Below are 18649 nucleotides of genomic sequence, written 5' to 3' on the forward strand. Positions count from 1 at the left end.
CTATTCGGCAATATTTCTTTTAATACAACACAGATGACTTCAAATAGTGGAAGAATTCCATGTTTGCAAGATAATTAATTATGGACACTGATCTAGGATTTAGGATTCATAAAAAGTTATTAGTGTGTACCTACTCTCCTCCCCATCCTCTGCCCCTGAAAAAAGGTATTTTCCATTATGAAACTAAGTAAAACAATACTTTGAGCCCTGGGCAGTTTAAAATTTTATCAGTATTAACTGAAGACACCGCATGTTCTTAATCCTTTCAGTGACATATCCTACATATATCATATCCTACAATATATATTTTCAAAAACAAAACTGTTTTTATTGTTTGAATTGATTAAGGTGCATGGTTCAAACTGCTTGTTGAAAATAATCTGAAGGTTTTAATGCAGAAAAAATATCCCGAGGCCAATGAAAATTGCGCATCATTTGTTTTGTACAACAATTATTCATTTCAAACATGTAGAATTAAAGTACAGAACTTTGGGGTTGGTAGGCTCCCTCTGCTGAAGTCCTATCTCCTGTAAATGCATCAGATTGAGAAAAAAATTGCCTACATATACAGGGAGGAAAAAGATGGTCACTTAAAACCTTTTTTGCACACAGGGAAGAATGGATTGGTTCTCTTGTTTGTCAAAGAAGACGAGGAAACCATTACTCTCCAACTTTCTCTTGAACGCTTGATAAAAGATGGGAAAGATGATATAAGGCAGGGGTCTTCAAACTTGGCCCTTTTCTGACGTGGACTTCAACTCCCAGAATTCCTCAGCCAGCCACTCTGGCTGAGGAATTCTGGGAGTTGGTCCACAAGTCATAAAAGGGCCAAGTCTGAAGACCCCTGATATAAGGCAAGATGAAAAGAGGGATCATGAGAAAGATGGATTGCACCTGAAATGCCATGGGTAGGTTGTTAAAACTTTTGAGAGTGCATTCAACCTGCAGGCTTAGTGGTTCCCTGGGTTTCATCTACTGGAACAAAAGCATGAAAAGTAAACAACATGAAATATATAAACAATCCAACTGTACCTTTTGTTTTTGAACTGGTGCTAATTCTACCAGTTGGTCATTGAGATTTAGTCTCATCACATGGGTCTGAAAAACATTTTTATCTGAGTAGTAATAAAAGCAAGCAATTAAGTTTTACATACATGAAAAATGCTTTTTTTACTGGAACATCTCAGATCAGTTTCTGAACAACCAGAAAATAAACAGAATTAGAGAAATGCAGTAAAAAGTTCTATTAAATGCCAGACTATGTTTGTTTTAGCTCAGTCATCATGGATATTTTGACTGAATATTACATCCACAAAATATCCTGATTGGAAACCAGGGTATTTTTTTTACTGATTATGTAAACTCACATATCTGCGATTCCCCTACCCCCCCCCCCCGAGTCTGTAGAGTAGATCAGCATATAAATTTAATAAATTATTATTATTAAAACTAGAGAATATGAACAGTCTATGCCTCTAAACAAGGCCTAATTTTTCTGTAATTTTGAAAGGTATCACCCATTGCTTTCCTAATTCTAAATATTAAATTTACTCAGTTCCTAAAATACATCTTGTAATAAAATGTTATCTAAGAAAATTCCGAATTTTAAACAGCAACTTTTCAAATCTCTTTTTAAAAATATTTTTCCTAGTATAAAATAAACATTACTTTCAATCTAGAATTTTGTAACTATAATTATCAGTCACAATCAGTCACAAAATCCCTTGATTCAAGAGGGAAAACTATTTCTTGCCTGATTCCCTACAGAAACCCCATTTCTGATTATTTTTCCATTCCAGCTTAATACTTTTTTCCTGGAAAAGTTGGCACACCTAAACAAAACATTACAATGCCTTCTATTTTCAGTCTGTAAGACTATCTATCAGTATCATACATGCCAGATCCTTATTTTTTATTTATTTAAATTAAAATTTAATTAATTTTAAATTTAATTTTAAATTACCTTGGTTATGTTTTGTGTTATTTAATATTAGGAACAGTCAAAGCATTCCAGTTTTTTTTTCTGTTGAACAGTAGTTAACTCAGTACAGCTAGACAGAAATCTGGCACACAATGGTTCTGTTACAAATCAAACACATTTTCCTATTTTGTGTATCTCCAGGTTCTCCCGCAGACTCTTCAACCATTCACTAGTAAATACATTACCATATTTAGGATATCTGTAGTATCACCAAGGGTTCTTTCTTCATTATCATCTGAATCATTATCTGTTGAGCTGTCCTCTGTATCACTATTCTCCTCTTTCTTATCTCCTTTAAAACAAAATATATAATACACTTTGACTCTTTAGGGAGAAAAAGAGTTTGTCCTGTTAATAATTCCGTTAAGTGAGTTTTGCCTCCTTTTACAACTTTTCTTGCCACAGTTGTTAAATCACTGCACTAGTTAAATTAGTAATACAGTTGTTAAGTGAATCTGGCTTCTTCATTGTGTTTGTCAGAGAGTCATAAAAGGTGATCACATGATCATGGGACACTGCTACTGTCATAAGTAAATGCCAGTTGCCAAGTGCCCTAAGTTTAATCATGTGACCATGGAGGTGCTACAACGGTATAAGTGTGAAAAACAGTCAGAAGTCACTTTTTTCAGGGCCATTGTAATTTTAAACGAATGGTTGTAAGTCAAGGACTACTTGTAAACAAAACATAGCTTACCTGTTTCATGATCCCTAATGGATTCAGATTCTTTATTTCTATCAGTTCTGTCAAGTGGAAGAGTACTGCTGATGATACCTGATGCAGGTTTTAGGGATGTTTTCCCCAGTGGAGGAAGCGTTCGCACCAATCGACCACATTGTTCTGGTGATTTTTCCTTCTGAAAGAATTAGAAGAAAGCAAATCAGCATTTATATTAAATTCTTAAAGAATAATATACAGAATATATTAAATTAATGATACTAACCGCATTTCAGATTTTGGAACAGGCTCTGGGAATCAAAACTGTTTAATTCCCTTAGAACTTTGGTTGAAATGTTTAAATTATCTGAGCCAGAGTTAATTTACATATTTAAGATTTAATATAATTAAAATTTTAATTTCAAGGTTTAACAAGTTCACAGTACCCTGGAGTACAAATTCAAACTTATAAATTAGAAACAATGTACCGTATTTTCCGGCGTATAAGACGACTTTCTAAATCCTGAAAATCTTCTCAAAAGTCCAGGTCGTCTTATACGCCAGGTAGCTGTTCTCTGAATTTAAAACCAATCTACCCCCTAGTGGCCAGCCCTATTTTTTTTACAGAAATAAGCACTAACACAGTGTTTCTCAATCTTGACAATTTTAAGGCATGTGGACTTCAACTCCCAGAATTCCACAGCCAGCAGGACAAAGCATTCAAAAATCCCATTTTTCTACATCGCCCATCACTTTATTCTTTTTCAGGAAAAGCAATTAAATAGTAGAAAACAGTAAGCTATATAAATTAAGGACATTACATCTACAAAAAAAAAGAAACATTTGATTTACTTCTTATATATATAGCAGCAGTCATGAATATATGGAAAAACTTTTTGATTCAGCAAATCAAATTGATTAAGAAAGATACTGGCAAAGGAAAAAGATCAAAGTGAAAATTAAGAAAATAGATGATGGGATCTACCAGAGAGAATATTTAAAAAAGAAACATTTGTTTGAATATGGTTAAGGAAACAGAAAAGATTCTGAATACATATGTCATTCTAAGAGAGATGAATTCCTTAAATAATACTGTATGCTTTCTCCCCCTTTTATTTTATTTCTTGATATAAGTAATATAATACTGCTGAAATGGCCTAGATGAAGTAAATGTTTTAGATAATTAAATGTGTCTGAATTTAGGGAAATTATAATGTATAAAAAAGAAAAAAATGTTTTTAATAAGACCTAAAGGATTAGATGACTAGGCACATTAAATGGAATAGTTAAAGATTAAATATATTTTATCAAAATAATAAGAACTATATTATTTCAAGGTTTGCAAAGAAGACATTTTGGGGAAAAGGGGAAATCAACTAAATGTACTATGTGGATTACAGATTACAGAAACCAACTGTTAATGATTTTTCTTTACAAATGTAAACCCAGCAAACACACTGTTTACCAACTATTAAGTGATTTATGTTTTAAAAAATCAATAAAATATATGGGGGAAAAAATACCAGCTGAGTTCAGGAAGCATTAGGGAAGCAGTGGTGGGCAACACTCACTTTTCTAATAGCAAAGGAATGGAGCTCCTATTATGCTCATCTATAAACAGAAATTCAATATTGTACCGTTTTTTCCAGCGTATAAGACGACTTTCTAAACCCTGAAAATCTTCTCAAAAGTTGAGGGTCGTCTTATATGCCCAGTTGTCTTATACACTGGAATATACGGTAACCTTTATTTATTTAGAGAAAGACAAAAAAGAAAATTATTTTTTATGTGCTGTCATTGATTTCTTTTATACTGCCCAGGATTGCCCTATCAAGGAGATGGGTGGCATATAAATTTAATAAACAAATAGATATCTCCCTTCCTTCCATTAATTTCAATTAGGGTTTCCGATCTCATTTTGTATTCATTCCTTAAAAGTATTACAGACCTATTCTTTCCTTTGATTTCAAGAATTACAATAAAAATTCATCATGAAGATAAAACATTTCAATAAAAAGTTCCAAAACTTAAAAAGACTTTTAAATAATTCTTTTAATTTTTTTAAATCTTTTTCATGCACAATTTTTAATAGCCTGCTTGGAACAGTTATTGTGTACCTTCTCTCTCCGTCGCACACGTGCTGAAAACGTTTGCTGAAAGGTGTCTGCATCTCCACCCATTTCGGACACTTTAACAGAAAAATTGTGCTCATTTTCTTCTAGCTCATGAATATTATCAGATTTCTTAGGATTTGGGGTGGCAAAAACCAGCATATGACAACCACCACAAGCAGCCTATAACATAAGCATAGTAGACTGTATTATTAGAAGTGCTACATGCAGGTGGATAACCCTGACAGAAAAATATTTTCCTGAGTTAGACTTTTTAATAATATCTCAAAACACATAATACAAAATTAACAAAAATAATTTTTCCACAGAAATTTGAACCAAGATGATCTACCAAACACCCAAAACTAAATGGGAAAAAACTACATCATCATGCACCAATTAATACATTGTAAACAGCATGTTTGGAACTGGGTGAGAAAATTGATTCTTTCTTTACTATTTTACAACTGAATTTCCTGGGAAAGGCTCTCAAGAAGCTAAAAACCTCCGAATGTAAATGGAAGCGGCATTTTAATTTTATGGGGGCCAGAAATATAGAATACTGAAGTGGAAGTAACATAAACTACAGTTTGGATAAATTTGAGAACTGAGATAACTGTTAAGATTTTCTCTTTAAAAAAAAATTGAGGCAAAATATAAGAAATCAATCCTTTGTTTTAAGAGTGGAAAATGGATTTCGAATGATATTTAGTGGTGGATTTGTGCATAGCACTATAATTTGCTTCCTGGCTGCTTGGTGATTCCTAGCTCGGGAGAACAACTGGCAATAAAGGAAAATATTTTGGCATACTTATCATCCAGACCTTCTTGGATTATAAATACTTACTGAGCTTGGACTTTTAACTTCAAGAGCCAGTGGGAGAGAAAGAAAAATTTGACCTTGGACTACATCTGGCTGGGAGAGACTTCTGAGCTGTTTTCAGAGAGATTGAGCATTTTGAACACTTTGAACATTGTGAATTACAACCTTGCCTGATTGACAATTTTTGGATACTTGAGACAAAGGATCACTATAAAATATTGCTTTCAGGATTGAGCCTATACTTTGGAATCTATTGGATTATAAAGGATAAAGACCAGAAAACTAGAGGAAACTTTGATCTACTCTTACTGAGACTAGTGATACTAGAGCAGACATGTCAAACTCGTGATGTTTTTTCCCCATTGCCGGCAATGGGGTGGGCACAGTTTCCTGGTGATGCGTCCGGCCTGCAGGCTGGCAGTTTGACATCCCTGTACTAGAAGATCTCCAGGAATGATGCCTCAAGAAAAAACAAACACCTTTCAGAAAGAAATATATTCTATGCTATAACTAATTCATCAAACAATTGTTGAATGCAAAGAAGACATAAAAAGAAATCATAATGAGACTAAAAACAATTTAGACAATCTCCAAATTAAATCTACAACTAGAAAGTTCCTAGATAACGCCTACAAAGTATGAACAAATAAATCAGAAATCAGAAGACGAAACAGAGGAAACGGATTTAGAGATGGAAGAGCTAAAAGAAGGAAAATATAAACGACTATATACAGACAAAATACTGCAAGACTGAGCTATAACGATGAAAATGCAAAAGACCTTTTACCCTTTAGGTCTACAAAATATATCTGATGGCAAGGAAGATTATTTTAAAAAAATGGAATATAGAGCTGTTAGGGGAAATATCACAACTTGAGAGATAGGGAATGAAAAGAGAAATGGAGGGAGAAAGGAACTGGGAGTTGTTTAAGGAATATAAATGGGTGGAATTCTCCCCCAAAATATCCTACTTAACTTGTCTTCTTTATACCAAGCAATTTTTACAAAAATAGAAAGAAAATTCCTGGGCAATCTAATAGCCCTGGGATGGAAAGCTACTTTGCAAAGAAAGAAAGCAAGAGTCAGATTTAAAAAAAACCAGAAGATTTGACCTTCTAGATGGAGCAGTATATGTTTAAATACTTGTTTGAATAAGATTAAAAAAACAGATGACCCTTATATATAATTAGACTTTTATAATGAAAGATATGATTTAAAATTAGATAGAATTTTTTTCTTTTTCTTTGATATGGGTAATATGAAAATAAGAGGAGGATTGATATGAATAAAACTTTTAGCTACATAAATGTAATTAATATTAAGAAAATCATAACTGATAAAGATTTCAAATACTGATGGGAAATCAAACCTTAACAAGAGCACGAAAAACAGGATATTGATTAATGAATTGACATTATTGATTTATGAATTGATATTATTGTTATTTGTATATTAGTAAAATATGATGAAGATGCTTGTATTTAACTCTATATACATTAATAGTACCAAAAATTGTAACTGTGTAATGAGGAGAAAATGGAAAAAATATGAAGGAGGATCAAGAAAAAATACTGGATTGTGTGGTATTGAACAAATTTATATTGAAGAAGTCAATGTTAAATATTGGAACTCATACAACATATTGTTTACTAAGCACTAAAGACTGTAATTCTTAAAAATTAATAAAACTTTTTTTAAAACAAGAGTTTTACTTAAAGATGATTTATAGAACATAAAGTTCCTAGTACGGGTTTCATATATATATAAAAAAAACCCACCTCCCAACTGTAGAATATAAAATTAGGGGAACGTCTTACCATATATAGTAACTTTGTGATAGGTTTAAATTTATTTGGGACCAGGTTTTAAGGAATTAGAACAAATTGCACAACAAATAAATAGCACTACCTAGCTGGCATTATTGAATTTGTAGTAACACTGATCTACAAATTTTGGGAAATAATTGACCTCCAAGATAAAATGTGTTAATTCTCACATATTTTGAGTAGATAAATTAGAAAACAGGTGGTAAAGATGCTGGTTGGCTAAAGTTTTCAACATATTTCACAATAAAGATTTATACACAGGCGAGTATGTTTGCCTACAAGGGAGGGAGGTTTCTAATGATTATGAGGCCTCGTAACTTCTCAACAAAATATTTTAGAACAATGAAAATGGTACCACGTGGAAGTGTATAAATTTATCTTCACTTTGAGACTAACGATTATTACTCAACTGTAATTTATTGTTTATTACAAGGCACATTTTTCTTGGTCAGATCTACGCATCATATAGTTACATCTGGTGTCTTGTGAAAGCGTCATTGTCTAACATTTCCAAGGAACAGTTGCATGATATTTTCCCTCAGAAGCCAAGACGCCTCAAAACTGTGTAAATTATGCAAATAATTTCTGCTACATTTGTGGTGAGGTTACATTTGTACCTCAAAAGTGTAATATGACAGCAGTGGTAAAAAAAGCATACCACCTATGTTTTGGATGCAAAATAGGGAATCAGGACAAGAGTTGGGCCCTTCATTATTGTTGCATTATATGGGCAACTTATCTGCATTATTGGCTAAAGAAGAAGAAAAAGTCCATGCCTTTCACAGTCCCAATGGTGTGGAGGGAACCCACCAATCATAGTAGCGACTGCTATTTTTGCATGGTTTCCCCAGTTGCAAAAGGGATCTCAAGAAAGAAGAAGTGGATCATAGAATATCCAAACATTCCATCCGCACTGTGTCCTGTACCCCACGGTGAGGACTTGCCAATTCCAGATTCACCAGAATCCTACTCTCTAGACTCAGATGATGATAAAGATAATGAGCAGGATGCAGCTGATCCAGGGCTGTTAGTGGACCCAAACTTTAGCCCAGCGTATGCTCCTCCTGAACCACATCTAATTTTACAGAGTGAATTAAATGACCTGGTCAGGGATTTGGAATTGCCTAAGAGTAAGGCAGAGCTACTGGGCTCCAGATTACAACAGTGGAACCTCTTACAGAGTGAAAAAGCATGAAAATGTTACGTGGAAAACCAATGAATGAATGAAAAGTTACGTTATTGGTATCAATAAAAAGATAAATTTATAATGATTGGTGTGGCACCATTATCATTGCTATATCACATTTTTCAGAAAAGTTATAATTGCATATCCCCCTTGTAATTTTGAATTATTTTGATGCAATTTTGACCTGAAGCTGTATCTTGGAAACCAATTAGTACTCAGGACATATTTTTACTTTATTAGTGACCCAATTCTGGTAAAATTTTGCTACTTTCATTTCCGAGGCTTTCTCCTTGTAGACCAGTGTAATCATTAAATAAAAATGTAACATGCAGCCTTAGTGGAATATTTAATGGCTGCAATTCAAAAAGTTGGGTTGCTAGATTTTTGAAAGATCTGATTGGAGCTGGTATAGATGACTAAAACTTACGGGTATGGGATATTTTGTTACAGAAATTTTTTTTAGACAATATAGTGCAGTGGTTCTCAACCTGTGGGTCGGGACCCCATTTGGGGTCGAACGACCATTTCATGGGGGTCGACAAACAATGCAGTCCGCTATTTTTTTCCCCTTTTCCTTAGCTGTTCTATTCCCTTTTATTCTATTGGCTTTTGAAAGCCAATAGAATAGACTCTCTTGAATAGAGTCTAATTCTATTGGCTTTCAAAAGACAATAGGAATTGTCTCTGCCCTGCTGAGCCCGCCAAAAGTCCCATTCTGCACCAGTTGAGTAGTCCTCGACTTACAACTGGTTGAGTAGTTCTCGACTTATGACCGGTTGGGGGGTCGCGGCATTAAAAAGGTTGAGAACCACTGATGTAGTGAGTTAAAAAAACAAGCTAAAATGAACAATTATGGACTAGTCCATGTTTACTGAAGTAATTAACAAAAGAAGTATCAATCAACATCATCCAAAGATATAGGAAAATATTGGAAATATATCATTCTTTCACAACACTTTGAAAATATCTTTCAAATAATATAACTGAATGAAAAGTTTGTATGGAAATGAAACATTTATCATGCCACTTTTTCTTCTTTTTCTTATCATTGCATGCTATATTATGTTTTTATTTGGATAACATTAAATCAATTTTTTATTAATGTAAATAAAATGTAGACTAAAATGTAAAGATGGAATGATAAATAAAATTATACTTTATGACTTCAGAGCTCATTTATAATAAAAAATAAATGAAGCATAATACTATTTTTAAATAATTAGATATTTTAAATGCCAGATGATACTTATTTCAAAGTATAAATAAGAAACTGAAGACTTACCAAATGTACAGTAAACTTCAAAAAATTGGAACATAATGTAGGTACAAACTGATTTGTGTAATTTTCTTTCCCAAGTCCTAATTTGCCATGCCGTCCATCACCAAAAGTATACATAAGACCATTCTCTAAGTACAAAAAAACATGTTAATACCTCAGCCTGCAGACAAAACTGTTATTCTAGCAGCAATTCTATACTTTAGAATTTCAACATGTAAAACAGGCTTTTCATTAGGAGTTCATCCTCGGTTTTCATTTTTAATAAAAGTTTATACAGCAATAATATGATTATTATTTGTACTGCCTCCATTTCTGATTTGGAGAGAAATCACAATTTGTTATATTCACATTTAATGCCAATCTGTTATTTTCAGAATAATGAAACATATGGGAAAATCTGAACCTATGAGAAAGCAGTTGTAACACTGAGTGATTAACCCAGGCCACTATCCCAATGCAAACCCATTGGTTAACAATTACATGTGAACTTAGTCACCAGTTTTTTAAAAAGAAATTGCTAAAATTAACAATTAAAGTATTGCTTTGAAATCTATTTAGGACTATGAAGATCTATTGACCTTTAATATCATAAAACACTTAGGTACACTGCAAATATAGCACCAGCGTTAACATAATACGTACCTGTTATTAAAGCTGTGTGGTTTTCTCCACTTGCAATGTTACAGATTTTATGCTTTTCCAGATGATTTACTATCTTTGGTTCAGAAGTTTCAAAGATAAATGTACCAAGTCCAAGTTGCCCATATTGACCTAGGCCAAAGGTATAGACCTCTCCCCCTGAAAATTGCACATGAAAGTAATATTCTAGTCATAAATGTCATTTTCAAACAATCGGGGTGTTATAGCAGAGCTTATTAACATAAGCTCGTTAGCAAATAAATGCAAATTCAGATTAGTATCTATACTGATTATTGTATAAAAAGAAATGTAAAGTTAGCCCATCTCACTTCCATTGCAAAATGTATCAGGATTATCAACATGAAAAGATATGTCTTGTGCAAGAGGAAAAAAAGCTACAGTGGATCTAGATTGTCATGTTACTCCAGTTTTCTTTTCTACTACAAGTGGATAAATATTATAAGACACATAAACATGTTTCCCATAGTAGCCAATAAGATTCTAGGAAAAGCATGTAAGCAGAATATAAGAGCCGAGGTGGCGCAGCAGTTAGAGTGCAGTACTGCAGGCCACTTTAGCTGACTGTGTTCAGCAGGTCAGCGGTTCAAATCTCACCGGCTCAAGGTTGACTCAGCCTTCCATCCTTCCGGGGTAGGTAAAATGAGGACCCAGATTGTTGGGGGCAATGTAAATATATATATATATACATTGCTTACTGGTGTACACCGCTTAGAGAGTGCTCGCACTTAAAGCGGTATATAAGTCTCATAAATAAATAAATAAATAAATAAATAAATAAATAAATAACAGCAACAGCATTTAAAATCTGCCTTATTGATGCTACAGAAATAAAATTCCTTACCTGGGATTCCTGCTTCCCATTTAATGACCTGAGTGTCTCAGATTACAACTACACCTGGGACTGGGATACTAAGTGATTTGGTCCTGTGAAGTTATACTTTATGATTGCATCACCTAGCAATAGCAATCCTGTTCTCAATTATCATAACTTGTACATCAGCTCCTCATTTAGCAGCTGTTGTTTTGTGAATATTTGCAAATACAAAGGCAAGTATTCAAAAAAAAATTTTTTTTCTGACCAAAGCATACATTTGCAACCAATTTATTTTCCAGATTATTTTTTATTCTGCCTCTTATTCTTTTTAAAAACAACTCAAGGAGGAAAACAAAGATAATGCTACATTTGGTTAGTCCTAGGCAGTGGGCCTTTTCTGATGTGGCACCCACATTGTGGAATTTTGTAGAATTCTGGAATATGCTATCTTTAACACCCCTCCATCTATTATTTTCTTTTTCTGTTTTAGCTTTGCTTTTTAGATTGTAATGCTTTTTAAAATAATTATTATATAATGGTTTTAGGTTATAATTGTTTTATATGCACACTGTCAATGCTGCAAATACTGTATATTCTTGCTTTGACAATATGCAAAACTGTCTGGCATTTATTGGGTTAATACTTAGCTTAGACTGAGCGGGGAAAAAGCCCGGGAAAGAAAGAGGAAGTAAACGTTTGACCTTCTCACTAATTGGATAATGTGACCTGTGACTGCATGAGAAGGGAGGGGTTGAGCAAGGAAAGCTTGATGCCAGCGACCAGAAGTTCAGATTCTGGCATTAATTAGTCCAATGGTGACCGGCATAATTTGTAGCTCTGCAAATAAAGACTTTAGGAAACATGCCTGAAAGTTCTTTGAAGTGCTTCATTAGTCGGAACATGTGACATCATGCCAGAATCCACACTCTTTTCAAACGATCTACGTCCCGATTTATCAACAGCAGCCTCGGGGGAGATCTCATTATGGAGGAAAAAAAATTGCCTGAAACCAGCCCCGTAGCTGCAGCAGTTTCCCCGGGGGAAGACTTCAAAAGCAGCATGGACAGATAACACAGTTATGGGTGAGTCATTGGAAAGATTTCAAAACTTAGAAATGAGAAACAGAAAACAGTCCCTACAAAGTGAAACCTTCATCCCTAAGAGAGAGAATCCCAGTTTGAATCCTCTGCAACAAAGGGGAAATTGGGTTCCCCAGCAAGTGGCTGATCCATGTCCTCTGAACTTACCACAGCCAATAGAGGCCTTGCAATGTCTTGGGGTGGTACAGAAGCCAGGAAATCAGCAGCTGGGGGGAGAACAGCCACAGCAAGGAGGTTGGCCACAGCCCCCAAACGTGCAACCCCTGGGCATAAATCTGCAGCCAGGTTGGGGCCTACAGCAACTGGGGTGGCCACAAGAGCGATGGGGAGCCCAGCAGGAAGCCTGTCAGACCCTGCCTTTGCCAGCCAGAGACCCCAACCCTGAAGAGAGGGTGAGTTCCAGTCTGAGGCATCTGCAGCAATGGGTAGATGGGTTTCCCCAGCAGATGGATGATCAGCAGCAGCAGAGGGCACCACCACCCCCTGCAGTCCAACAACAGAGAAGACCACTACAACCCCCACTTGCGCAGCCACCATTGGGAGGCCTACAGCAGCAGGGGGTACCATCCAACCCCGCTGGCCAGCAGCCATGGAACCAGCCCCAGTGGGGGCCACAGCAGCCTGTGTTTGCACCACCCTTCAATGCAACGTTCGATGGGGACCCAGAGAAGCTGATTTTTTTCCTCAACCAAGTGCATTCTCATTTAAATCGCTGGGCCTATCTCTATCCGGAACCAGGGGCCATGGTTGACGTCATTGGGGCCAACCTGGAGGGAGAAGCATCTGAATGGCTGAACAATCTATATAGCGAGCAAGCCCTCGAATTGGAGGATCCCCATCTCTTTCTCTTAGGACTGAGAGAACGATTTGAAGATCCATCCATTGGCCTCAAAGCAGCAGGACAAATTCACAAGATAAAACAAGCAGGGAGGCCTGCCCTAGAGTACGTGCGAGAGTTCCGCAAGATGGCAGGTCGAATAGAGGGGTGGCCTGAGCAGTCCCTCATCCATCACTTCATCGAGGGATTAGATGATCACCTCTCCCAGGCTTGCATCTATCGAGAAGTACCTGATCGGCTGCAGGAGTGGTACCAGACGGCCGTGAAGCTGGATGTTAAGCTCTCTCGCTATAAAAAGCCTCCCCCACAGGAACCCAAACAGCAACCAGAGCTACCTGAACAGCAATCACCCCCACAAAAGCCTTCAACCACTGCAAGGGCTGAGAGACCCAGGCCACCTGCACGCCCTTCCTTCAAGTGTTTCCGGTGTGGACAAGGAGGACACCGAGCGGCCACCTGTCCAGTCCCCTACCCTCGACTGCAGAGCAAGCCAGGACCGGCGATGCAAAAGAAACCTGCTCAGCGGCTACCAAGAGAAAAATCTAATCGACTCACGCAAGAACCAGTCGCCCAGGTTACACCCCACACACAGGAGAATGCCAAGACTCCAGGTGGACCTGCCCCTGCTCTTCCCTTCTTTGATAGCAACGATGAAGGAGAAAACGACCCAATGGTGAGTCAACAAATCCTGCCTTTTTCACTGCCCGCCAAACTTGTAATCCCTACGTCTGGGGCACAAATAGACTTAAACGTACTAATTGATTCGGGATATACCCGCTGCATTATTAGTCTGGCGTTTGCCATGAAAATGGGCATAAGGGCAAAACAGCTTTCCAAACCGATGAGATTTGAGCAAGCCGATGGCTCCCTGATGGGAGGGACTCTTATTACACAATTAACGGAGCCCTTACGCCTAGAAATAGGTGCACACTGGGAGTTTATTCGTTTCCTGGTGGCTCCAAAGATGACCGAGGCAGTGATCCTGGGACTAGCCTGGTTGGACAAATGGAAGCCATTTATCTGGTGGGAGAAAGGAATGAGAATTGTGAGACTACCTATAGGGCCTGATCCCCCCATTGATTCAACAGATGTTACCGGGCATCTTAGGCCACTCAATGAGCGAGCGCACATGGCCGTCTCACTGACCCCAGGTGAACCAGTCATCCCCAAAGAACATTCCAAGTTGGGGAAAAGGTCTATCTGTCAACTAAATATCTACGCCTCAAATTGCCCAGCAAGAAATTGGGACCAAAATTCTTGGGGCCTTTCCCCATAGTAAAGGTCATCAACCCAGTCACAGTACAACTAAAACTCCCTAAACTGTTAGGGAAAATTCACCCAGTTTTCCATTGTAGTTTGTTGAAGCCTTATCGGGGCTCCACTTTGAGACCTCCTCCAAAGAAGGCACCTGGACCCCTCGTAGTGGCAGGGCAGACCCACTATGAAGTGAAACGTATTCTTGACTCCAGAATCTTTAGAGGGAAATTACAGTACTTGGTACAATGGAAGGGATACCCATTGTCTGAAGCCACCTGGGTGAAATCTAGTGAAGTGAACGCTGACAGATTGATCGAAAAGTTTCATGTGAAACACCCCAGCAAACCGAAAGATAACCCTTAACATATGCTTTTGTTTACTTTACAGGATCTGTCCTTCTTGTAAGGGGGGCCGGATGTCAATGCTGCAAATACTGTATATTCTTGCTTTGACAATATGCAAAACTGTCTGGCATTTATTGGGTTAATACTTAGCTTAGACTGAGCGGGGAAAAAGCCCGGGAAAGAAAGAGGAAGTAAACGTTTGACCTTCTCACTAATTGGATAATGTGACCTGTGACTGCATGAGAAGGGAGGGGTTGAGCAAGGAAAGCTTGATGCCAGCGACCAGAAGTTCAGATTCTGGCATCAATTAGTCCAATGGTGACCGGCATAATTTGTAGCTCTGCAAATAAAGACTTTAGGAAACATGCCTGAAAGTTCTTTGAAGTGCTTCATTAGTCGGAATATGTGACACACACAGTTTATTGGACTGCTGTGTGCTGCCCAGAATCACCATTCATGAAATGGGTAGCCATATGAATTTGGTTAATAGCTAAATAAATAATCTTCCTCCTCCATTTTCTCTACAACAGCAACCTTGTGAGATAGGTTGGGCTGATAGAGAATGACTGGCCAAGGTCACCCAGCTGGCTTTCATGCCAAAGGAAGGACTAGAAATCACAGTCTCCTGGTTTCTAGACCAACACTTTATCTACAGGTAGTCCTTGAGTTACAATAATTGTGCCCAACATTTATGTTGCTAAGTTGTTAAGTTAGTGACACGGTAACCATTGACTTTGCTTGTCAGAAGGTCTCAAAAGCTGATCACATGACCGCAGGACATTGCAACGGTCATAAGCATCTGAATTTTGATCATGTGACCATGGAGATGCTGCAACAGTCGTAAATGCAAAAAACAGTCATAAGTCACTTTTTTCAGTGCCTTTGTAACTTTGAACGGTCACTAAATGTTGTGAGTCGAGGACTATCTGTACTACACAGCAAAGGTCTTCAGGCTGAAAATGATTAAACTCTGATCAGTTTAAGGCATCAGCAGAGCTGGTCAGAGGGTGCTACTAATAATAATTAAGGTCCGAAAACTCAACATTGTAACTTTGAGTTAGCATTTTTTAGGGAAACACCGAGATGTGGAGAAAAGCCACTCAGGAAAAGATAGTTTGTTCAAGCAATCTATACACCCTATGAGGCAGTACAAAAGGGGGAAAAAAGCGAGTCAGGCACAGGAGAGAACTTTGTCCAAATAAAATGGCAACAACTAACGATCTCTCTTTGATGGTCAGCTTAAAATGTGTTAAGAGATATGTGAGTACAGGTAGCCTCCCACTTACAATTTTTGTTTAGTGACCGTTCAAAGTTATAATGGCACTGAAAAAGTGACTTACAACCTGTCCTTGCACCCACAACTGTCACAGCATTCCTATGGTCACCTGATCAAAAGTTGGGCACTCTTCAACTGGCATATATTTATGACAGTTGCAGTCCTGGGGTCACGTGATCACCTTTTATTATACCCAGAGTCCCTCTGTGAGGGAGATGGATGGTTCAAAATGTGAAAAATAAATAACTTTGCAACCTTCCTAACTGATAAGCAAAGGGGAAGTTGAGTCACTTAACAACCACATGATTCACTCAACAACTACAGTGATTCACTTAACAATCAAATAAAATTGGGCAACCATCTTGCTTAGCAATGGAAGTCCCAATTGTAGTTATAAGATGAAGACTACTAGTATCATAATTTGTTCAGAGTGGTGAGTATGAACACCAATTATATACTAGAAAGCAACAGAAAAAATATTGAAGCATATATACCAGCCAGTGCTACTGTATGTCCTCCTCCACAGGCAACCTTATTAACTCTACTTGGAATTCCAGAAACAAGCTGTGGGACTCTATTGTTTTTCAGTTGTTCAAGTGACAAACCTAATTTCCCATTGTCAGACTCCCCAAAAGTATAAAGTTCTCCATCACCTATAGGAAACAAAGTGGGAACATTAAGATTCATGACACAAGGAGAAAAGACATTCATTGTAGAATACTTTATGCAAACTTTCTTTGTTATACTTGTATCTTCTGAACTACAGCTAACTTCAACTTTTTGAAAAATAAACCATGCAATGCTAAGCATCACAAATTCTTTCTGGAGAGATCAATTGGCAAAGAGGATTTCCTTCATCAGGGAGATCAACAGATAGAAATTTACAAACAGCAAGAAGCCATGACACTATGGAAATACCTGGAAACTCTGTGAATGTGATTCTTCCAACAACTATTGCCAAATTCTGAAGCAAAATATCATGGGGTGGGGGGGGCAATGTAAAATAATAGCTTTGGGTCTTTTAGATCCAAGGATTTTTTTTTTATTTCTTGGGAAACCTCAAAATCAGATTTCCAGTCTGTCATCCTCTAGAGCAGTGGTTCTCAACCTGTGGGTCGGGACCCTATTTGGGGTCGAACGACCATTTCGCGGGGGTCGCCAAACAACGCAGTCTGCCATTTTTTTCCCCCTTTTCCTTAGCTGTGCTACTCCCTTTTATTCTATTGGCTTTTGAAAGCCAATAGAATAGACTCTCTTGAACAGAGTCTAATTCTATTGGCTTTCAAAAGCCAATAGGAATTGTCCAGGCTGTTTCTGCCCTGCTGAGCCTGCCAAAAGTCCCATTCTGCAAACGGTGCTGCACCAGTTGAGTAGTCCTCGACTTACGACCGGTTGGGGTCACGGCATTAAAAAGGTTGAGAACCACTGCTCTAGAGCTTGCATTAATAAAGGACTATCTGTGAAACTAGAGGACAATGAAAAAAAATCAAGGTAGCAGAGATGCAAAAAAAGACTGCTTTTTGGTCTTGATTGACACAAACTATTAAGACTTTGTAAATGGTAGAAAATTATTACCTTTATTCCACCCTCTTAGCCCATTTAAGATTGTTGTAAAAGTGACTGATGTACCACTTGATCAGCACCATATATCATGGCAAATACAGAATTTCAAGCAACATTATTGGACTTTGAACATACATACGTAATTTTACACTTACATGTTATTAAGGCAGAATGGTAATATCCACAAGAGATCCAGAAAACAGGTTTTCCAACATCCACTTGATGAGGAATACATACATTAGCTTCATTACCCAAGCCTATTTGGCCTTCAGAATTATCTCCCCACATAAAAAGTTGTCCATCCTCTTAAAATAAATAAGAAAGATTATTATTGTAAAAAATTCCAAATTATTTAAAGAAGCAAAGTCTAAGGAAATGAGGCTTAAAGCTATGGAGACTAGAGAAGAAACTTATTGTATAGAAGGAGAGAGAAGGTTCAGAAACAACAATAAAAGTTCCCATTTTGTGTATTATCTCATAGTCAGTGAGTTACATTTGAAGGATAACGGCAAATTGTGAGTTTTCCCTCTCTGAAATTATTTCTCTCTTACATCACATAAAATTTAAATGAATTTTACAAAAAAGGATACAATATTTAGAAGCATTTCTCTTATAATAAGACACTGGGGTGGTCACTTCATTAAGTTATTCAAAATCTTGTGAAGATCCTACTACGGAGTATACTCATACTGCTTTATTTGAAAAAGAGTTCATTCAGGTTGGAGAAAACATTAAATGGGTTTGAGATTTTTTTATTTTTTTGCATTTTAAAAGCCAGGTCAACACTTAAAGCAGAGGTAAATTTGTTAGCATACATGAATTGTGCTAACATTATTGTTTTACATGCATAATTCAGTGACATCTTCTGTATTATGGCAGGGCATATTGTATTAGGGATATAGTGTTACACAGAACAACAGAAGAAAAGGATTTAGG

At 37.0% G+C, this 18649-nt stretch overlaps 1 protein-coding gene across 5 annotated transcripts in view; it reads right to left on the reverse strand.

The window, feature by feature from the left end:
* The window catches only part of RPGR (retinitis pigmentosa GTPase regulator), a 44317-nt gene that overhangs the window by 14742 nt on the left and 10926 nt on the right, over positions 1-18649 (reverse strand). For 4 of the 5 annotated variants that reach the window (XM_039342151.1, XM_039342147.1, XM_039342150.1 and 1 more), the window contains exons 6-13: positions 17869-18018; positions 16645-16803; positions 10504-10659; positions 9865-9989; positions 4754-4930; positions 2676-2835; positions 2167-2273; positions 1033-1098 (exon numbers count right to left, since the gene is read on the reverse strand). In XM_039342151.1, the coding sequence (XP_039198085.1) occupies positions 1033-1098; positions 2167-2273; positions 2676-2835; positions 4754-4930; positions 9865-9989; positions 10504-10659; positions 16645-16803; positions 17869-18018 (1100 nt within the window). The remainder of the gene's footprint in view (positions 1-1032; positions 1099-2166; positions 2274-2675; positions 2836-4753; positions 4931-9864; positions 9990-10503; positions 10660-16644; positions 16804-17868; positions 18019-18649) is intronic. The other variant, XM_039342148.1, reaches the window with a different exon arrangement.

This window comes from Crotalus tigris, unplaced genomic scaffold (genome assembly GCF_016545835.1).
Source record: "Crotalus tigris isolate CLP2741 ecotype Arizona unplaced genomic scaffold, ASM1654583v1 scf7180000017775.1145084777:2100578, whole genome shotgun sequence".
NCBI lineage: Eukaryota > Metazoa > Chordata > Lepidosauria > Squamata > Viperidae > Crotalus > Crotalus tigris.